Below are 23,710 nucleotides of genomic sequence, written 5' to 3'. Positions count from 1 at the left end.
GGCCCAGAAGTGCCATATTCACACTTCAATAAAGTTTGAGGTGTTGGGGCTATGAAGGCAAATTCTCACTCCCTTGTTTCTACGAAATCAATTTTTCTAATTTGCTCTGTAAGAATTGCTATTTCCACATAATTCCTTGCTAATAGTTATTGTTCAGATTATGTTTTTGACCTCGATGCCCTATTTATAGAGAATGTTAAAGGAGGCCGTGGAGGGAGGACTTTGATAAGAGAAAAAAATCAAATTCTTAGCGTCTCCCGTAAAGATCTGCTTCAAACAAGATCAGGTCTTTATCCTTGCCTCCCAAGAGAAGACGGTCTTCTAATTGCAATAAAGAAAATTCAACAACACAAGATAAATGGGAGTGAAAGCATGTGGCTAACCACGTCAGTGTTCAGAACACAAATCATCACCTTACCTAACAAACCATAACTTTCATGGCCAGTTTATGATAGCGATAAAGGCCTCGGTGATGTGGGTGAGCACCTAGCGCTAAGCTATTCTATGAAACCTGTTTATTACTCAGATCAGATATCAATACCTTTTATGCAAGTGTTCAAACCACACACGTACTTTAATGTACTAAGAAATAACCTTTCCCCCTACCCCTGCTCGTGCTTGGAGAATCTGCTCTGCCCAAAATACTGGAATCCCTAACACTCAGCATCAACTACTTGGACCAACCAGGGAGGGATGCCTTATCCATGGTTGACCAATCAGATTTTCTCTTCCAGAAAACTGGGACTGGGAATACTGTGGTACAGAGATCAAAATGGACCATCAAAGCGACATGGTGCAGAGGCTTTTGTTCTGTAACAGTTAAAGGAATCCAATGTTCAAAGAAAGAGTAAACTAGGTGAGTGATACAGAGAGGAGGCACCACATCGCCCCAGAGGGACAAAATCAGCTGCATCTGGTCATCCCACAAAGAAGTTAGGTAGTGCTTTGTGCAGCTGGATTCAAAAATGTCCACCGTGAAATTCTGTCTTCCTCAGTTCAGTCAGTTCACTCTCTCAGTCGTGTCCGACTCTCCGCGACCCCATGAATCACAGCACGCCAGGCCTCCCTGTCCATCACCAACTCCCGGAGTTCACTCAAACTCATGTCCACAGAGTCGGTGATGCCATCCAGCCATCTCATTCTCTGTCGTCCCCGTCTCCTCCCGCCCCAATCCCTCCCAGCATCAGACTCTTTTCCAGTGAGTCAACTCGTCGCATGAGGTGGCCAAAGTATTGGAGTTTCAGCTTCAGCATCAGCCCTTCCAATGAACACCCAGGATTGATCTCCTTTAGAATGAACTGGTTGGATCTCCTTGCAGTCCAAGGGACTCTCAAGAGTCTTCTCCAGCACCACAGTTCAAAAGCATCAATTCTTCAGCACTCAGCTTTCTTCACAGTACAACTCTCACATCCATACATGACCACTGGAAAAACCATAGCCTTGACTAGACGGACCTTTGTTGGCAAAGTAATGTCTCTGCTTTACTCATTGTTAACTTTAGTGTCCATTAAAAAATATTACCTTGTAAAGCAATTTGTAAGTTAGATACTCTGGTTTCTAACTTTGAGACATAGAGTCTTTTGAAACATACACTGATATTTTCTAAGCAATGGGAAGTAAATCTATCATCTTTAACCCAAAACACTGTTTTATAAAAGTTAAGAATGTCTCTAAAATTGGACTATCATAAGGGAAGCCTATGAAAAGTGCCATTTGAAATTTAGCTCTGCCGTGGGTCCAGATATTCAGGAAAAAAAAATCAAAGCCACTGATTCACTGACATTAAGGAAGGAGTCATTTCCCAAAATGCTGGAAGATTGAAAATATCTCAGAGTGAAACATGAGAAAAAGTCTTATCTCTGCAATCACACACTATCTTTAAGGTTCTCTGATATCATGCTCACCATGATAAAAAATTTTTCTACTGCCTATTCCCACCAAGTCACATAAAATTCACTCACCTATGGTTCATCATTACCAGATGGTCAACACCAAAATAAGATTGATTATATTCTTTGCAGCCAAAGATGGAGAAGCTGTATACAGTTAGCAAAAACAAGACCAGGAGCTGACTGTGGCTCAGATCATGAACTCCTTATTGCTAAATTCAGATTGAAATTGAAGAAAGTAGGGAAAATAACTAGATCATTCAGATACAACCTAAATAAAATCCCTTATGATTATACAGTAGAAGTGAGAAATAGATTTAAGGGACTAGATCTGATAGATAGATAGAGTGCCTGATGAAATCTGGACGGAGGTTCGAATATTGTACAGGAGACAGGGACCAAGACCATCCCCATGGAAAAGATTTGCAAAAAAGCAAAATGGCTGTCTGAGGAGGCCTTACAAAGAGCTGTGAGAAGAAGAGAAGTGAAAAGCAAAGGAGAAAAGGGAAGATATAAACATCTGAATGCAGAGTGCCAAAGAATAGCAAGGAGAAATAAGAAAGCCTTCCTCAGCAATCAATGCAAAGAAATAGAGGAAAACAACAGAATAGGAAAAACAAGAGATCTCTTCAAGAAAATTAGAGATACCAAATGAACATTTCATGCAAAGATGGGCTCGATAAAGGACAAAAATGGTATGGACCTAACAGAGGCAGAAGATATTAAGAAGAGGGGGCAAGAATACACAGAAGAACTGCACAAAAAAGATCTTCATGACCAAGATAATCATGATGGTGAGATCACTCACCTGGAGCCAGACATCTTGGAATGTGAAGTCAAGTGGGCCTTAGAGAGCATCACTATGAACAAAGCTAGTGGAGGTGATGGAATTACAGTTGAGCTATTTCAAATCCTGAAAGGCGATGCTGTGAAAGTGCTGCACTCAATATGCCAGCAAATTTGGAAAACTCAGCAGTGGCCACAGGACTGGAAAAGGTCAGTCTGCATTCCAATCCCAAAGAAAGGCAATGCCAAAGAATGCTCAAACTACTGCACAATTGCACTCATCTCACACGCTAGTAAAGTCATGCTCAAAATTCTCCAAGCCAGGCTTCAGCAGTATGTGAACTGTGAACTTCCAGATGTTCAAACTGGTTTTAGAAAAGGCAGAGGCACCAGAGATCAAATCACCAACATCCGCTGGATCATGGAAAAAGTAAGAGAGTTCCAGAAAAACATCTATTTCTGCTTCATTGACTATGCCAAAGCCTTTGACTGTGTGGATCACAACAAACTGGAAAATTCTGAAAGAGATGGGAATACCAGATCACCTGACCTGCCTCTTGAGAAACCTGTATGCAGGTCAGGAAGCAACAGTTAGAACTGGACATGGAATAACAGACTTGTTCCAAACAGGAAAAGGAGTACGTCAAGGCTGTATATTGTCACCTTGCTTATTTAACTTATATGCAGAGTACATCATGAGGAACGCTGGGCTGGAAGAAGCACAGGCTGGAATCAAGACTGCTGGGAGAAATATTAATAACCTCAGATATGCAGATGACACCACCTTTATGGCAGAAAGTGAAGAGGAACTAAAAAGCCTCTTGATGAAAGTGAAAGAGGAGAGTGAAAAAGTTGCCTTAATGCTCAACATTTAGAAAACTAAGATCATGGCATCTGGTCCCATCACTTCATGGGAAATAGGTGGGGAAACAGTGGAAACAGTGTCAGACTTTATTTTCTTGGGCTCCAAAATCACTGCAGATGCTGATTGCAGCCATGAAATTAAAAGATGCTTACTCCTTGGAAGGAAAGTTATGACCAACCTAGATAGCATATTAAAATGCAAAGACATTACTTTGCCAACCAAGGTCTGTCTAGTCAAGGCTATGGTTTATCCAGTGGTTATATCTGGATGTGAGAGTTGGACTGTGAAGAAAGCTGATCACTGAAGAATTGATGCTTTTGAACTGTGGTGCTGGAGAAGACTCTTGAGTCCCTTGGACTGCAAGGAGATCCAACCAGTCCATTCTCAAGGAGATCAGTCCTGGGTGTTCACTGGAAGGATTGATGCTAAAGCTGAAACTCCAATACTTTGGCCACCTCATGCGAAGAGTTGACTCACTGGAAAAGACTCTGATGCTGGGAGGGATTGGGGGCCAGAGGTGACAGGGATGACAGAGAATGAGATGGCTGGGTGGCATCACTGACTCGATGGAAGGGCGTTTGTGTGAACTCCACGAGTTGGTGATGGACAGGGAGGTCTGGCGTGCTGTGATTCATGGGGTCGCAGAGAGTCGGACACGACTGAGCAACTGAACTGAACTGAACTGAAGACAGAAGCCAACCCGGTGGGTGGTTTGGAAAATGGTGCAACTACAAACCCTTCCATTTCTTCGTTCCTTTTGCTTGGGGCATCATATACTCTATTTTCTTGATTCCCTGAAAATTTCACTTCTCAGTTATGTTACCTTGAAAAGTTTTGTAATGGAAACACAAAAGACCCTGAATAGCCAAAGCAATGTTGAGAAAGAAAAATGGAGCTGAAGGAATCAACCTTCCTGATTTCAGACTATACCACAAAGTTATAGTCATCAAGACAGTATGGTACTGGAACAAAAACAGAAATACAGATGGAACAAGATAGAAAGGCCATATATAAACCTATGCATCTTTCGGCACCTTATCTTTGACAAAAGACACAAGAATATGCAATGGAGAAGACAGCTTCTTCAATAAGTGGTGATGGGAAAACTGGACAGCTACATGTAAAAGAATGAAATTAGAACACCTCCTAACATCATATACAAAAGTAGTCCTTGTATGGATATGTATGTCCTCTATATTCCCTCACTCTCTTCCTTTTTATCTACCAATTATGTCCCATTTCCTTGGAGGGTTTATCTCTGCAGACAAGGGCCAGTGCAATATACATGTTTATCATTCCTTGCCATCTCATTCACATGTAACAAACGTGGCGCCCCATGAGCACAGAATGCCAGTGGACCCATAACGCATGAAAGTTCAGCAAAACTCACTTTAAAGTGAGTACAAGTGTGTTAAGTCCATGACTGAGTAAGTGTGGGCCCTGACAACCCTGAAAGAGCACATGAACCAGAACTTCTTTTGCAGAAAGGAGAAAGTAACCATTTGGATTTTTAGGTCACCAGCTCAATAAAAACAAGCTTTGACTGTCTGACATTATATTCTTAATATTTTTCATTATTTTATTTTTTCTCCCTTTTACATTTTATTATTATATCTCCCTATAATGTAGGAGCACGGGGGCTTCCCTGGTAGCTCAGATGGCAAAGAATCTGCCTGCAATGCAGGAAAACCTGGTTCAATCCCTGAGTCAAAAGTTATCCTGGAGAAGGGATAGGCTACCCACTCCAGTATTCTTGGGCTTCGCTGGTGGTGCAGATGGTAAAAAAATCTGCCTGCAATGAGGGAGACTCAGGTTGGATTCCTGTGTTGGGAAGATCCCCTGGAGGAGGGCATGGCAACCCACTCCAGTATTCTTGCCTGGAGAATCCATGGACAGAAGCATCTGGCAGGCTATAGTCCATGGGGTTGCAAAGAGTTGGACATGACTGAGCGACTAAGCATAGCACAGTACAATGTAGGGGAAGCAGTTTTTAAGAGGATAAGTACTTTTGTAATTTAAACAGTCTGCTTTGGTAAACTTAACGCTCAATTTAAAAATTACATTAGTATGAGAAAGCTTTCTAAGTAAGATGATTTTTCTGACATGTTTTGATTATAGAACACATGTACTTCTTACAAAAGAAGGAACTGTCACAGATTGTAAGTTAAAATGCCATCAATTCTCATATTGAAAATTCAGTGTTTATTTGGAATAACTATTTCTGATAAAATCTTCATTAAATTCTCATGTTTTTAGAGAATGGTTGTATATTTTTATGAAGACTGTTTTCCTCTCAAAACATTATTGGATTAAGCTTATTTCCCAGGTTAATAACTTTTATTAAAAATTGAATTTTTTTGACATGTACACAGTTTAAATCCATATATTTAAAATGGATAACCAACAAGGACCTACTGTATATCACTGGGAATTCTGCTCAACATGTGGCAGGCTGAATACAAGGGGAGTCTGGGGGAGAACAAACACAAGTATATGTGTGGCTGAGGTACTTTTCTGTGCACCTCAGCTATAAAGGCATTGTTACTTAACTGTATTTCAATATAAAATAAAGTTTCAAAAAATGGTTTTGTGTGTGTTTTACAAAAACAACCTTAGGGCAGAGACTCACTCTGCCACTACTATAGTCAATGTTCCTATTGAGAAACTATAAGGGAACACATGGAACAACAGACTGGTTCCAAATAGGAAAAGGAGTATGTCAAGGCTGTATATTGTCACCTTGCTTATTTAAGTTATATGCAGAGTACATCAGGAGAAACGCTTGGTTGGATGATGCACAAGCTGGATTCAAGATTGCTGGGAGATATATCAATAACCTCAGATATGCAGATGACACCACTCTTATGGCAGAAAGTGAAGAAGAACTAAAGAGCCTCTTGATGAAAGTGAAAGAGGAGAGTGAAAAAGTTGGCTTAAAGCCCAACATTCAGAAAACTAGGATCATGGCATCCGGTCCCATCACTTCATGTCAAATAGATGGGAAACAGTGGACACAGTGGCTGACTTTAATTTTGGGGCTCCAAAATCACTGCAGATGGTGACTGCAGCCATGAAATTAAAAGACTCTTACTCCTTTGAAGGAAAGTTATGACCAACCTAGACAGCATATTAAAAAGCAGAGACATTACTTTGCCAACAAGGTCCATGTAGTCAAGCCTATGGTTTTTCCAGTGGCCATGTATGGATGTGAGAGATGGACTGTGAAGAAAGCTGAGCGCCAAAGAATTGATGCTTTTGAACTGTGGTGTTGGAGAAGACTCTTGAGAGTCCCTTGGACTGCAAGGAGATCCAACCAGTCCATCCTAAAGGAGATCAGTCTTGGGTGTTCATTGGAAGGATTGATGTTGAAGCTAAAACTCCAATACTTTCGCCACCTGATGTGAAGAGCTGACTCTTTTGCAAAGACCCTGATGCTGAGAAAGATTGAGGGCAGGAGGAGAAGGGGACAACAGAGGATGAGATGGTTGGATGACATCACCGACTCAACGGACATGGGTTTGGGTGGACTCTGGGAGTTGGTGATGGACAGGGAGGCCTGGTGTGCTGTGATTCATGGGGTCGCAAAGAGTCAGACACAACTGAGCGACTGAACTGAACTGAACTGAAATCTCTGGTACAGAGATTATCTAAGTGTCACACAGCAGCAACTATAAAACTGCAAGGATCCAATGGCTTTTGTTCATCTACTGTGTATCAGATTCCTTTTTTTTTTTTAATTTTTCATTCAATGCTCACCATAATCCTGTGAGGTACAATGAAATTTTAGGAATAACCACCATTCCAATACTGCTCCATCTCCACCAATAAGCTTATAAACTCTTTAAATTGGCACCTTACCATGTGTAAATAGTATTCTGGTATCCTTTGTGTAAGTTTAAAAGAGCTAAGTAGGGGGAAGTTTAGAGGTCCTTCGGTCCCTTAACTAATAGCCGTGATTCTTTCTAGAAATGCAACAAACTCAGTAACGGAAATGAATCTCCACTGCCTCTGAGGAGACCCAGTTACTTTGATCGACTGTTTCAACGGAGCAGGATCCTAGTACTAGAGGCTTGGTGTTACTCTACATCACTGGGTGACCCGGGCACCAAATGGCTACCCCTCTTCCGTCCCTTCAATGGGTCTCAGATTACTTATGTGTGAGACCAGAAACTGGGATTAAGTTTTCTTTGACTTTACCTGAACTAACTCTTGGTGACAGGCAGTGAGAGGCGGAATCAGGAAAGAGAAGTTATCCATCCTCTCACGGACTGGGAAGGACAGATGTACTAATTTAAATTCCGGGTCCGGCAGCTGAGAGAAAGAGCCAGTCCAGGAGCGGAGATCCAGCGCCCCAGGTCCGGAGTCTGAGTCCCGCGTCCTGAGTGGCAGCTGAAGCGGCACACGCCCCTTTGCCGGAAGCCCCGCCCACTTCTTCACCCGGGTTCACCCCCAGTCCCGGCCTCGCGCTCGGCCTCGGCAGCGAACTATATTTCCCAGAATGCCATTCTAGCCGCTTCGCAGGGCGCCAGTAAGCGCCTCGGGTGACGCCATCAGCCAGCGCGGTGTTTAGACTCTACTGATGTCGTGGCGCCCTGGAGGAAGAAGTTGCTGTTTCGCCGGGCCCTGGTCCTGAGGACGCGGTCCAGGTGGCCCGTGGCCTCTTCCTACTCAGCCCTCTGCCCGCCTTTTCCCCCGCTCCTCAGGCAGGATGAGGCGTGCAGGCCTGGGTAAGAAGAGGGCTGAGATTCGAGGTTCCGGGACCCTAGAACTGGCGGTGCTGGGCTCAGGGGCGCGGGGTGGGGTAAATCGGACTGGCCTCTTGTCTCTGGAATCTGAGACAGAGAGCAGGGTGTATGGAGGGGTCTTTGGAGGTGGTGTCAAGTGCAAACACCACCATTTGTTCCAGATCCTAGGGGGTTCCTTAACTTTGGTTCTGTCTCAAGTTATGGGTGGTAGGTTTAGATGGAAAAGTGAACTAGGGGTGAGGTATGTACAGGTGCCAACGCAGTGAGGAGTTTTTTTGTAGTGTTGCTGACTGAGCGCGGTTATGGAAATTGCTGAGTTTCCATAGTTGCTGAAGTCTGTCTTCGGCTTCTTTCTACTGGACGTAATGTTAGTTTCTTCAGAAGTGAAGTTTGAAGAGTGTTGCATGCAAAGCGCACTGATGGTAATCGTATTAGCCTGGTAACAGTGAGTTACACAGGTAAACACACGTGCCATTTTTGTTAAAGGCGGTGATGTGGATCTTCGGAGTCAAAGGCCATTTTACCCAGAACATTTCTTATCTGACCCTTGTTCCCCTGGTAAGACGGTAGAATGTAGTAATACCTGGTGACTTAGCATTTGTTCTTGACTTTTGACCTAGGAAGTAGTTCACCAAGCCGCAGAACAAATTAGGCACAAGGATTTACAATCGGCTGTTAACAGCACAGAGCCTTCAAACAGCATTTTCTGGTTCTGGAACTAGTAAGAGATGACTGGGAGAAAAGAAAAGAAGAAACCTGCCATATTTATATACAGTATACCTGAGAAAATATATAAAATACTTGTAAAAGGATAATGTTTGTTACCTTTTTCAGTTCTTATAATTCGGTGGAAAAAAAGTTTTTCAAAAGTGTCAGGTATTTAAAGTTAGTGAAAGTTGCCAGTAACTCTAGGCATGTACATTGATTAGTAAATTGTAGTATGAGAAAAAGCTCTTGAAAAATGTAGTTTTTGTGAATACTTGGGTCATAAAAGGAAAATTGGGTAAATTGTAGAGAAAAAAGATAACTCATTTTGAACAAGTTTAGTTTTATATGCCTAAATGAGTTTCCTTTTTATCATTAATGTGTATTTGAGTAAGCTCTAGGTATACAGTCCTTTGTGGCTTCCCTGTGGTAGAGAATCTACCTGCCAATGCTGGAGGTGCACACGAGATCCCTGGGTCAGGAGGAGCCCCTGGAGAAAGAACCCACTCTAGTATTCTTGCCTGGAGAATCCCATGGACAGAGGAGCCTGGCGGGGTACAGTCCATGGGATTACAAAGAGTCATTCAGGACGCAGTTCTGTGTAGCTCTGTTCATGCTCTCCAAAACTTCTAATCTAGTTGAGTAGTAGAAATATGTACAAAAATAAATTATAGTACAAGGTGGTAGCTATACAACCAAATACCAAATAAGTTCTACAGGCCATGAATGTCCCAGGGATTTCACAGAGAGTGCTTGGTAATTTGTGTGGACATAGACGCCTCAACTGCAGCTTAAATAGCAAAGTGTAGGAGAGTTTGTTTTCAGTTGGAAGGGTGACCCTCTCCTTGCTCCAAAACAGTTGTTGGCCTAGAATCTAGAATTATGAATGATGTGTTTAAGGGATTATGATTAAACCAATATGGTTGAAGTAGGAGACAGAACCAGAACCAACCACGTTGTGGAGACCTTTGAGTACCACGTCAAAGAATTTGGATCTCATCAGAAGGTCTTTGGGCCTTTTTGAAAGTTTCCTGCAGCAGCATGCTGTGAAATTGCAGAGAGGGGAACTTGAAAGATGTTGGTTCTGAGTCCTGACTGTACACTAGAATCACCTAGAGAGCTTTCAAGGCTTGAATACCTGGACCCCAGCCCAGGCCAACTAAGTTAGAATCTCTGGGATAGAGTGGTGTTTTTGTTTTTTTAGTTTGTTTTTAAATTCCCCTGTAGTTGAGAGGAGGAAAGGTGATTCCTTAGGTGTCTGTTGTTGTAAATTATATTGGTGTGATGTGACATGATATGATAAGACCTTTTTTTTTAAGTATCAATGTGTGTTGGGGTCATGAATCTGATAAATATTCATGTAGAGAAGCCCCCGCACTTCATGTGCATGCTTGGTGCCTCAGTTGGGCCTAACTCTTTGTGACCCCAAGACCTAGGCCCCGCCAGGCTCCTCTGTCCAGGGAATTTTCTAGGCAAGGGTACTGGACTGGGTTGCTATTTCCCTCTCCAGGCCCACAGTTCACATGACTGTCTAAGTGACTTTGTTCATTTATGATAGAAACTATCCAGAAGTAGCATTTGTTTATGGACACAGTCTGAGGATTAGCTTTCCTACAAATTTTCATGCCAGTAAGTCACACAGAAGAAATGGCTAAACTTGGAATAACAACTCCTAACTTTTAATATATATATTTTTTAATATTGGGGATGGATGATGGTGTGAGGGAAGATTAACTCTTTAATAGGAGAAGGTGCTTTGAAAGATTTCTGGACAATAAATAAAATGGGAATTTCACTTTTAATAAATGGAGCAGTGTAGAACTCTAAAAATAAAAATAAGATATGCAAAAATAATAATGAAGGAAATGGAAACAAATAGCCTCTAATTTAGATCTGAATTCCTTGGGGAAGTTGTCAAGTGGTTAATTCAACCAGTCAGTAATCACTTAATGGGTGAACATTTTTGTAGCATATTAATCGTATAAAATATGAAGATATTTTTATTTCCTTTAAGGATTTTGGTCTTTATTAAAGTAGAATTTGTATAGCATATCATTGATGAATAGGGTGAGAATGCATTTTTTGAATGATTCTTTTAATTGTTGAGTAGAGGGAAATATTATGTCCAGTCACTTGTCCTTGCGTTGTACAATGGCACACTTAGAGAACTCTGTAGATGATGGATCAGCCGTTGAGGGAAATTTGAGGAAGGCAGTTCTTTCTCCTCAGTAATACACTTGTTTAATGTTTTGTTGTGGTTTTCGTGGTGATGGAGATTGTGTGTCTACTGCTTGAAGTACTTGTTAGATACAGGGATACAGAAAAAGGATGAGACGCCACTTTTGTCCTCAAAGAAGCTTATGACCCCACTGTTGACAAAGGCAGACACATTCAAAGCTGAATAACTGAATTCAGATTCGGTTCATTAATTAGTTCATTTACAAGTATTTACTGGCTATGCCTTACTGTATGTATATGTTTTGGGGAGATCTGTAGCCATGAGCAGAGCAAATTTAGTTTCTGCCCTTGGAGTGCAGTCCAGAGCGTGATATTAGTGTTATGTATAGTCAGAGCTGTAAGAATTCCAAAGAGGGTTTTGCTTTTTAGAGTTCGTGAGAGCTTTACTGTGCCTGGAAAGAGCTTTCTGCTCGCTTTCCAGCACTGCCTTCAGTCGCCGGTGTTGCCTGCTACTCTGCCCTTCCATCTTCCTGTGTGCCACTTCATTCACTCTGAGTAGACAAGGACCTCTAGCCTCTCCTCCGTAGTGCCAGGCTTCCATTGCCCGTACATCCTTGTCCAGTCTAGTCCCCAGAATCACCTACTCTTTTGACGAGGAATCTCAGCATCTTGGGGCTCTGTTCTTCAGCAGCCCCAACACTCCCCTCCAACTCTTGTTCAGTCCAACCCTCCAGCTTCTCATGGGCTGACATAGGCTGATCAGTTTTTCTGCAGAAAAATCACACATCCAGGTGAAAAATCACACTGCAGTATAATTGCCTCAGCCACAATTGCTTTATCCCTGTAGTAATCCTGTACAACCCCAGTTATTTTCCTCCATTATTCTCTACTGTTTTTTCCCCGAAAAGATCACCATTCTTCAAAGACAGATTTTTCTCTTATTTCACTGAGAAGATTGTCAACCGTTTTGTTTTTTTTTCTTTTAAATGCAGTTAGCGCAACCATGCTTTCCTTTCTCAGTCCTCCAGCATGTTAGTATATGTATTCACTGTTCAAGGCTCACTCCACCTATTGGAGTGCCTGATGAATATCAAGTTATATGGGCAATGCCTGGGACTGTTGTCCTGTTTCCCAATGCTCTTCCCTAGATGAGCTCTGAAAAGTATTGATAGCACCTAGAAAGAACAAGGGATCTGACGCATGATAGTTTCTCAAGTATTTGTTGAAGAATTAATGAGTCTGCCTCTTAAATCTCAGTTAATATTCTCCATAAGTTATTCTAGCTCTCTTCTGTTTAAAAGAGATGCCCATAAAGGACCTTCCCTCTGCCGTAAACTCCATCCTGTTGTATTATCCTGTCTCTGCCTTTCCCTTCAAGCCGGGCTTCTTCCATAGGTAGTTGATGTTACTAATTTTAGGGGTGTGTGTGTGTGTGTTTAATGGTATAGTTCTAGAGAGCAGGAAATAGGTCCAGAATATGCTTATATATCAGTGTCTATTTCAGAGTCTTGGGGGCAATCAGTAAGCAGTCAACAAATGCATATGGAGCTGAATTCAGTATCCTTTGCTTAAGAGAGGTTATTAGAGTTGTTCTGAACTCTATTTGGTTATCACTATTTAAAGTTCATTTGGAGTGTATTACAGACATACCTGGTCTGCCTGTCAGCGCCCTCCAGGGGTCTTTTTCGGTTCTTTCTAGTCAGGGTTTCAGAAGGGACTTGTTTTTGCTCCAACTCTGCTCGGGACTGCTCCTTGCAGGTGAAGGAGTGCCCCCTGGCAACTATGGCAACTATGGCTATCCTAATAGTGGGTATAGCGCCTGTGAAGAGGAGAACGAGAGACTCACGGAAAGTCTGAGGAACAAAGTAACTGCTATAAAATCTGTAAGTATATAACATACACTTTTTAGTTTGTACATTTATATACATGTATGTTTTTTTCATGGGAGGAAGGGATAGTTAGGGCATTTGGGACAGACATGTACACGTTGCTATATTTAAAATGGGTAACCAACAAGCACCTGCTGTGTAGCACAGGGAACTCTGCTCAATGTTATGTGGCAGCCTGGATGGGAAGGGAGTTTGGGGGAGAATGGATACTTGTGTATCCATTGAGTCCCTTGCAGTTCACCTGCAACTATCACAACATTGTTAATTGGCTGTGCTCCAGTACAAATAAAAAGTTTAAAAATGTATACTTTTATTGGCATAGGGGATTTAGTCCCACAGAACTGTATAGTTCAGTGATATGAGCTTTCCCACTAGATTTAACAACTCAGAGATAATAAAGCACCTCAGTTCAGTTTTGTTCAGTCTCTCAGTCGTGTCCAACTCTCTGTGATGCCATGGACTGCAGCACGCCAGGCCTCGCTGCCCGTCACCAACTCCTGGAGTTTACCCAAACTCATGTCCATTGAGTCAGTCTTGCCATCCAACTATCTTATCCTCTGTCGTCCCCTTCTCCATCTGCCCTCAATCTTTCCCAGTATCAGGGTCTTTTCAGATGAGTCAATTCTTCCCATCAGGTGGCCAAAGTATTGGAGTTTCAGCTTCAATATCAGTCCTTCCAATGAACACCCAAGACTGATCTCCTTTAGGATGGACTGGTTGGATCTCCTTGCATTCCAAGGGACTCTCAAGAGTCTTCTCCAATACCACAGTTCAAAAGCATCAATTCTTTGGCGCTCAGCTTTCTTTACAGTCCATCTCTCACATCCATACATGACCACTGGAAAAACCATAGCCTTGACTAGATGGACCTTGGTTGACAAAGTGATGTCTCTGCTTTTTAATATGCTGTCTAGGTTGGTCATAACTTTCCTTTGAGGGAGTAAGCATCTTTTAATTTCACGGCTGCCGTCACCATCTGCAGTGATTTTGGAGCCCCAAAATTAAAGTAAGCCACTGTTTCCACTGTTTCCCCATCTATTTGCCATGAAATGATGGGACCAGATGCCATGATCTTAGTTTTCTGAATGTTGAGCTTTAAGCCAACTTTTTCACTCCCTCTTTCACTTTCATCAGGAGGCTTTTAGTTCCTCTTCACTTTCTGCCATAAGGGTGGTGTCATCTACATATCTGAGGTTATTGATATTTCTCCTGGCAATCTTGATTCCAGCTTGTGCTTCTTCCAGCCCAGTGTTCCTCATGATGTACTCTGCATATAAGTTAAATAAGCAGGGTGACAATATACAGCCTTGATGTACTCCATTTACTATTTGGAACCAGTCTGTTGTTCCATGTCCATTCTAACTGTTGCTTCTTGATCTGGATACAGATTTCACAGGAGGCAGGTCAGGTGGTCTTGTATTCCCATCTCTTTCAGAATTTTCCACAGTTTATTGTAATCCACAGAGTCAAAGGCTTTGGCATAGTCAATAAACAGAAATAGATGTTTTTCTGGAACTCTGTTGCTTTTTTAATTATCCAACAGATGTTGGCAAGTTGATCTCTGGTTCTTCTGCCTTTTCTAAATCCTACTTGAACATCCAGAAGTTCACGGTTCCTGTATTACTGAAGCCTGGCTTGGAGAATTTTGAGCATTACTTTGCTAGCATATGAGATGAGTGCAATTGTGCAGTAGTTTGAGCATTCTTTGGCAGTTGCCTTTTTTTGGGATTGGAATGAAAACTGACCTTTTCCAGTCCTGTGGCCACTGCTGAGTTTTCCAAATTTGCTGGCATATTGAGTGCAGCACTTTCACAGCATCATCTTTCAAGATTTGAAATAGCTCAACTGGAATTCCATCACCTCCACTAGCTTTGTTCGTAGTGATGCTTTCAAAGGCCCACTTGACTTCACATTCCAAGATGTCTGGCTCTAGGTCAGTGATCACGTTATCATGATTATCTTGGTCATGAAGATCTTTTTTGTACAGTTCTTCTGTGTATTCTTGCCACCTCTTCTTAATATCTTCTGCTTCTGTTAGGTCCATACCATTTCTGTCCTTTATCAAGCCCATCTTTGCATGAAATGTTCCCTTGGAATCTCTAATTTTCTTGACGAGATCTCTTGTTTTTCCTAGTCTGTTGTTTTCCTCTATTGCACTGATCACTGAGAAAGGCTTTCTTATCTCTCCTTGGTATTCTTTGGAACTCTGCATTCGGATGCTTATATCTTTCCTTTTCTCCTTTGCTTTTCGCTTCTCTTCTTTTCACAGCTATTTGTAAGGCCTCCTCAGACAGCCATTTTGCTTTTTTGCATTTCTTTTCCATGGGGATGGTTTTGGTCCCTGTCTCCTGTACAATGTCACGAACCTCCGTCCAGAGTTCATCAGGCAGTCTATCTATCAGATCTAGTCCCTTAAATCTATTTCTCACTTCCACTGTATAATCATAAGGGATTTGATTTAGGTCATATCTGAATGGTCTAGTGGTTTTCCTACTTTCTTCAATTTCAGTCTGAATTTGGCAATAAGGAGTTCATGATCTGAGCCACATTCAGCTCCCAGTCTTGTTTTTGCTGACTGTATAGAGCATCTCTATCTTAGGCTGCAGATAATATAATCAGTCTGATTTTGGTGTTGACCATCTGATGATGTCCATGTGTAGATTCTTCTCTTGTGTTGTTGGAAGAGGGTGTTTGCTATGACCAGTGTGTTCTCTTGGCAAAACTCTGTTAGCCTTTGCCCTTCTTCATTCCGTGCTCCAAGGCCAAATTTGCCTGTTACTCCATGTGTTTCTTGACTTCCTACTTTTGCATTCCAATCCCCTATAATGGAAAGGACATCTTTTTTGGTTGTTAGTTCTAAAAGGTCAACTTCAGCTACTTCAGCTTCTTTAGCATTACTGGTCGGGCCATAGACTTGGATTACTGTGATCTTGAATGGTTTGCCTTCGAAACAAACAGAGATCATTCTGTGGTTTTTGTGATTGCATCCAAGTACTGTACTTTCTTTAATACAACTGTGATTTATTCCAGGGAAAGAAATTTCCATGAGAAAAAAGCTTTCTTTTAATAAAGAGCCTAAATTATCAATATTGCTATTAAAACTCAAGTAATTCTTAATTTCCTCCAAATGTTGTATTTTCTAAATTATTAACATTATATGAAATTGCTTAGTTCAATAATCAATTCCTATTGATTTGTTAAGACCTTGAAAATAATACTCATTTCAGAATGTAACAGTCTCCAGACTGAATACAATTCTACTTTGCAAAAACTGATGAGATAGCAGTTAAGTTTTGGCAACATAACTCAAAATTTAAACACAATCTGAGTATAGGTTAGAAAATGTAGTCAGTCAAAACTTATGGTATATATGTATATATTTTTTAAACTTCAGCGTTTTTTGGCAGTTAAATCTAAAATACTGCTTGTAGTATTTTACAATACTACAGTACAATTACAATGTAGTAATATCTCAGAGCATTCCACCTTCCACCCCCAAGCAGCTTATCTTCTGACTTTTCTTCTTCTGGCCTCAGAAGCTACAGATCGCAGTCTTTTGTGTTTCTGCCTTTGGACCTCATGTCAGTCACCAAGTCCTATGTTCTTTCTCTCCACTGTTCCTATTTTGACCTTCCTGTTTCTAATACTATACCCCGGTTTTCTTCAGTGGACTAGTGGGAAAGCCTTTTAACCTGTTTCCCATTTTTATATGTTTTGGTCTGAGCTGCACCCACTAGTCGTCACAGTCATCTTTTTGGTTTTTAGAGTGTCTTTTAAATTGCATTCTACACTCCCAGAAGTCTTCAGTGGCCTCCCATGATGTAAGCAATGAAGTTCACTCTCTGTCGCTTGATGAGACAGGTTTTGCAGAGTTTGTTGCAGCTTTTTGGACCTTGCCTCCCGCACCTCCAGAATGTGTGCGTGCTTTCCGCCAGACAGCTTTGAGCGTCCCGTGCGTCCTGTGCGCGCTGCGACCCTCCCATGCCTGTATCTTGGGTCATGCAGTCCCCGTGCCTGAGGCGCCCTCTCACTCCTGACCTTGGCTGAAGCCTTGCCCATCTCAAAGGCTCCATCTCTTCCTTTCACCTTCTCTCCTCCCAGCTTCACCTGATCACCACACAAACCTAATCTTTTCCTTACGAACATCAGATCATTTGTACCATTTCTGTAGCACTTATTGCATAATGATCTGCATTGGAATTATTTGTATGTAAAAGAAATTTATCAGAATACAGGGTTTTCTATTGGACTTAGTTTTACATTCTACATAGCACTTAACATATTTCCTTATAGTGTAATGAGTTAATATGTATTAAATAAAGGAATTACAAAAACATAGTTTTGATTATGCATTAAAATAAACGTGTGGTACACTTATAGAGCATTCATTGGAAGCTTATGTTGCCAAAACTTAATTGATAGTTCATTAGTCTTTGGAAAATAGAATTGTATTTCAGCCTAGAGACTGTTATCTCCTGAAATGAGTATTGTTTTCAAGGTCATATTAAATCAAAAGGAGTTGATCTATGAACTAAGCAATATTGTATAATGTTAATAACTTAGAAAATACAACATTTTGGAGGAAATTAAGAATTAAATGATTTTTTAAAATTCCAATATTGATAATTTAGGCTCCTTGTTAAAAGAAAGCCTTTTTCTCGTGCATATTTATTTCCCTGGCATGAATGACAGTAAGTAGTTAGGCTATTTGGGCTGGCTAATTTCAGAGTTGCTTTATTACTTCTGAATTGTTAAATTTTGGGGAAAAGTTTATATTCTGATCTGTAGACTCCTAGAATGGTTTGTGTTAATATTACCCCGGATACTTTCCACACAAAATAAGTTGAGGACAATATTTGCAGTGGTTTACCATAATTTTTAGTAGTTTCCAAGATTTGGTAGTAGTGTATTTATTCAGCTATTTTAGAAGTGAAGTCTTTGATGAATTTGTCATATGAAGTATTGGATAGGTTTTGATTTGAATAGCAGCTGTAGTCACTTATGATACTTCTCTGCATAGCTTCATGACGTGGATAACACTAACTTGTAAATTTTTTCCAATTTATTATCAGATTTTAAAGAAACAACACCTTTAGAATCTAACGAAATAATTAGGCATATATTCAAAGTAATGTCACATTCATTAGGAAAATATTACTTATATCTGTACTTGATAATATGGGAACTTAGATAACATTTTTAAAATGTAAATGAAGAAGTATGCAAACAAATGCTATTGTGTGAATGAGATAAAGAGAGAAAAAAAATTCAAGGATAAGAGGACAGGAGAGAAACATGTATCTAAATTAAAAGATGGAATTGAATATTAAGATTAAATAAAAATGAAGAACAGGGAGACAATGTCTATAGTTGAGAAGGAATAGAGATTCTAAATTAGTTTTCTTTTTAATTATGAAACTAAGGTAACTTTATAGGAGACTTGGAAAATACAGAATGAAATAATATTTCCACTATATTACAATTAATTTTTTAAGTAGATTGAGATTTTTAGTTGAATTTTCAATATCAAACTGTCAAAAATGAATAGAATGAATAGACAGAAAAGTAGAATGATACAGTATACTTGAAAACACTGTGAGCCAATTCGATAGAGTGAAGATTTATACAGTTTTCACACAACATCAGGATGCAAATTCTAAGTTCCCATAGACTATAAATTAGGAGACGCTGAAGCATATCCAGAGATGTAAGACCAAGTGCAAAAATTTGACGGCCTGAAAGTATTGAAATCATACAGTGTCCGTTCTCTTACCACTGTGGAATTATGTTAGAGATCAGTATCAAAAGATAACCCACGTATTTTCAAGTGCAATGTGACATTTCCCAAGAGAGATCTTTGACTTGGCCATTGAAAGCCTCAACAAGTTAAAAGATTGAAAAAGCAGGGTGGTTGCAGAGAAGAAAGCATTTAAATGTGAAGTTAATATCAAACTGTGAACTTAATATCAAAGATACTTTACAAACCCCGTATATACTATGTTGTTTAAAAAAAAAGGAAATTAATATTTGATACAGTATTAACTACAGCTTTTATCCAAATTTCACAAAGTTTTATGTTAGTGTTCATTATTTGTTTTCATCCTTTATTCAAGATTCCATATTGAATTTAGTTGCATTGATCAGATTCAGCTACATGCAACAAATTCTGATTAATTCTCTTCACTTTTATTCTGCTACAAATATTTTCTGATTTTCTTTGTTACGGCTTCTTAGATACACCCATCATTTAAAAGTGGACATTGAATTTCTTTTTTTTTTTTAATTTATTTATTTATCTTTATTTTTTATCGGAGGCTAATTATTTTACAATATATTGGTTGGTTTTGCCATACATTGACATGAATCCGCCCTGGGTGTACATGAGTTCCCCCTCCTGAACCCCCCTCCCACCTCCCTCCTCCCTTTATCCTCCCTCTGGGTCATCCCCGCACACCAGCCCCAAGCATCCTGTAACATGAATCAACCCTGAACTGATGATTCATTTCACATATGACAACATACATGTTTCAGTGCCATTCTCCCAAGTCATCCCACCGTCACCCTCTCCCACAGAGTCCCAAAGACTGTTCTATACATCTGTGTCTCTTTTGCTGTCTCGTATACAGGGTTATCATTTGCTTCTTTCTAAATTCCATATATATGTGTTAGTATACTGTATTGGTGTTTTTCTTTCTGGCTTACTGCACTCTGTATAATAGGCTCCAGTTTCATCAACCTCATTAGAACTGATTCAAATGTATTCTTTTTAATGGCTGAGTAATATTCCATTGTGTATATGTACCAAAGCTTTCTTATCCATTCGTCTGCTGATGGACATCTAGGTTGCTTCCATGTCCTGGCTATTATAAACAGTGCTGCAATGAACATTGGAGTACATGTGTCTCTTTCAATTCTGGTTTCCTCGGTGTGTATGCCCAGGAGTGCGATTGCTGGATCATATGGCAGTTCTATTGAATTTCTAAATTAGTTTTTATTAATTTCAGTGGGAAAAATAAGCAAAAAATAAAGTATATTTTATATTTTTAAGAATGCAGTTTTATTTGAGAAAATATTTATGCTTAGAATGGCATTATTGTTTTTACTTTATAACACTTAAAAACATTTAGGTAAGTAATAATGTTTATGCTTTCTTTGTAGCTCTCCATTGAAATAGGGCATGAAGTTAAACATCAAAATAAATTATTAGCTGAAATGGTAAGTGGTTATGATTTTAACTTTAAGAAACTTGATTGGATATTCTCAAATTTGGCTTGGAGTAACTTTAAGAGTTGTTTTTGCCCTATTTTTACATTTTTCATCTTGCCTAACCCATATGAGGAGGAGGAGGAGGTAGGAGTGAGTGTATATTTTATCTTGTATTTAGAACACTGTTAAAGACTCAGGACAAATGACTATTTCAAGCCGTCTTTAAGATCTCAGACTGCCAAGTAAATGCTTTATATCCAGTCAACCAAATGTCTTTCACTTAATGTAAACCTGTCTTCTGCTTGATCTCCTAAGGATCACTGTGAACAAGTCAATAAGATTGAATATAGTAATATCCCCAAGCCTTTTATCTCTAAACAAGCTCAGTAAGGTATACCTTTTCTTGCTAGAGGCTCTTTTCATTCCTTACTGTTTTCTTTGGACATCAAACTCCTCTGGACCATCCCTAGTTTCTTCAAATGCTTTTAAAATTGTACTATTTAAAAATGAATATTGCACCGAAAATGTTCTAGTGAAGGTTGTACATTTAGAATCACTTGAGGAACTTTGAAAATATCCATGCCTGTTTCTCACTTGAAATATACTGATTCAGAATTTTAGGGAGGGGGACGTTGCTTGTTATATGTATTTTGAAAAAAATTTACATGCCAGGTGATTTTGTTGCATAGCCCTAGTGAAGAACTATAAAGTGCTTAAGCTACCTAGAACTGAACTGTACAAAGGCTATCATTATGTCAGGACCTTATGTCTCAGGTTATTGAGATTTCTAAGAAAGGGCAGTCTTTCCAAATCATACATACTTCTCTCGCCTTCAGGACTTTTCTAGCTATGTTTTAATGTGGCAGTTTTCCCCATCCATATTTGAAGTCTTTACCACAGTTTACTACCTCTGCATGATAGTCTCTTAACTTTTAATAGATTCTGCTGACCTTCAAAGTCAGCTCCCTAAAGAAGAGGATCTTAAAAGTAAAGGTAGATTTAACTGCTAACCATATTCAGTGGATAACTTGCTGTACTGGGAAGCAACCAACCATTTAACCTTGGAGAGTGATACCTCCAACAAAATGAGGGGAAACCTGTGTGATGGTAGACAAACCTCTTACTTTTATTGTTAATGTTTTTTAATCTACATAATTGGAATAAGACCTAAATACTTTGGGGTTTTGAATTACTCTGGAGCTGAAAGAATTTTTATTGGATAATGAAAGAGCTTATTTATTGAGAAAATTATTTTGCATGGAGTAATCAGATTGATTATCCAAGTTATTCACAGGCTCCAGAAAATGTCATTAAAAGTATATTCTAATAACTGTATATTAAATTACTCAAATATGCATATGTAGAATGTTAGAATCCAACTATTATGTTTTCTTTTTTTCTCACAGGATTCACAGTTTGATTCTACAACTGGATTTCTAGGTAAAACTATGGGAAAACTGAAGATTTTATCCAGAGGAAGCCAAACGAAGTTGTTGTGCTATATGATGCTATTCTCATTTTTTGTCTTTTTTGTCATTTACTGGATTATTAAACTGAGGTGATGCAAGTCAGTGTGATTTTGGAATTTGTTCCAACTTAACAGCTTGGAGTACCACATCAGTAAAAAAAATCAGCATCAAAACATTCCTAAATTTCAGCTACTATGGCTCTTGCCATCAAAGAGTACTGAATCTTGTTTTATAAATCAAACCAGATAATACAGTGCTCTTCGGATACTGTTTCTTAATGATTCACTTTTTGCCCCTATTTTCAGGGGTACTGAGATGTTCTGAGGTTCACTCTGGCCCTAACAATTTTTTCCTGTTGTTTGCTGTGAGATTAAAGAGCAGTTATAAAATTCTGTTGTTACCATAAATGTAGGTTTATGTTCCACATAAAGAAACTTAGTGGGAGAGTAGCAATGCCTGAAGAGCCTGGTGCTGTGCTCTTGAGGTGGTGAGCAAGTCTGTGATGGATGGGGAATGTGTTTTCCTGAATTGTCATCACCCCAGTGTTGTGCTCTTCTTTCCTCCTTTATTCCATTTAAATTGTAGGCTGTTTTTTTTTTTTTTACCTACAGTTTTCCTAATAATTTTTTATGCTATGATTCTTCTCCCCCCCCTCTACCCAAGGACCTCAGTCTTTACTAAAGCTTGTTATTTTGGCATATTTCTAGTAGGATCCAAAACAAATATGTACCAGTATAGTTGTCAATTTATATTAACTTTATATAACATTGACTTGGCTTAAAATAGTTTTATGATTTTAGCCACTTAGGCCATTTGGTTATCATTTATGACAGAATAATGTGAAGCTAAAGTAATTGCTAAGCTTTGAACGGAAATGAAATGTTCAGGAAAAGTAGTTGCCTCTGCTTTATTATGTGCTCAAAGTAAATATTGGAGATACTCAGGCACTGAACTTGGGGTTAAGGGCACTGCTGTTTTAACCCAGTGTATTTGTTTATAGGAAGAAAAATGCAAAAGTGGACTGCTAAGTAGATGTCAAATGTTGTGAAATTGTATTGCTGCTGTTTTGGAATTTGCTCATTTATGGGCTTCAAAAATAAAATTTTTAATAAAATGTATTAATTGACTTTGTTGCTTCTTTGTTCGAGTCTTTTTTTTTTTTCCCATAAACCAAGAAGTGGTTCTGAAAACTCACAACAAACTCAGGAAAGCTTAATGTATTATTTCACTACTTGTACTTGCTTCAAACAAATGATAAACCATGACAACAATTTCAAAATTCTTTCTTCCTTCTGCTTGGGGACCCCTAGGAAAAAGTACTTCCAGAAATAAAATCTGGGGAAAACATCAAATGTGGGAAAGTTCTAATATTTTTATAATCCTTTACAAACTCATTGCTAAATCTGAAAAGGACTTTATTGCTGTTGGTGTCTGGGAGGTTGATTGTAATAATTGAATAAGCAAAATATTCATGTTATTATTTTTATTCAAACGTGACCCTTGTAGGTGTTTGTCTGGTGGGTGACACACTGTAAACCCTGTGTTTTAAATGATAAAAGAAGCTTCAGAAAAATGTCAAGTCTCTAGATTTTTTCTGAAAAATATCTAGTTATTTCACTAGGAGTTGGTCCAAATGGTAGAAATTTTAATTTACCTGCCCCATCCCCTATACCAGGCATGAAAGTGAAGTCACTCAGTCATGTCTGACTCTTGGCAACCCCATGGACTGTAACCTGCCAGGCTCCTCCGCCCATGGCATTTTCCAGGCAAGAATACTGGAGTGGGTTGCCATTTTCTTCTCCAGGGGCTCTTCCCTGACCCAGGGATCAAACCCAGGTCTCTTGCATTGCAGGCAGACTCCTTACCATCGGAGCCACCAGGGAATCCCCTATACCAGGCATAGGTTTCCACAGTGAGGAAAGAGAATTATACATAATACTGATAGACCTTAAATTAACATGCAAATTAATTATTGGAT

General features: G+C 39.5%; 1 protein-coding gene across 1 annotated transcript; it reads left to right on the top strand.

Annotated features, from left to right (window-relative positions):
• The first annotated feature begins 8,089 nt into the window (after positions 1–8,089).
• Positions 8,090–22,850, top strand: BET1 (Bet1 golgi vesicular membrane trafficking protein). The gene is made up of 4 exons (XM_055420437.2): positions 8,090–8,267; positions 12,927–13,051; positions 20,216–20,272; positions 21,670–22,850. The coding sequence occupies exons 1-4, from the start codon at positions 8,249–8,251 to the stop codon at positions 21,823–21,825; spliced, it is 357 nt and encodes a 118-aa protein (XP_055276412.1). The 5' UTR covers positions 8,090–8,248; the 3' UTR covers positions 21,826–22,850.
• Positions 22,851–23,710: the final 860 nt, after the last annotated feature.

This window comes from Moschus berezovskii, chromosome 3 (genome assembly GCF_049115385.1).
Source record: "Moschus berezovskii isolate FMDL1 chromosome 3, NW_MosBer_1.0, whole genome shotgun sequence".
NCBI lineage: Eukaryota > Metazoa > Chordata > Mammalia > Artiodactyla > Moschidae > Moschus > Moschus berezovskii.
This window is presented reverse-complemented; position numbering and strand designations above follow the sequence as displayed.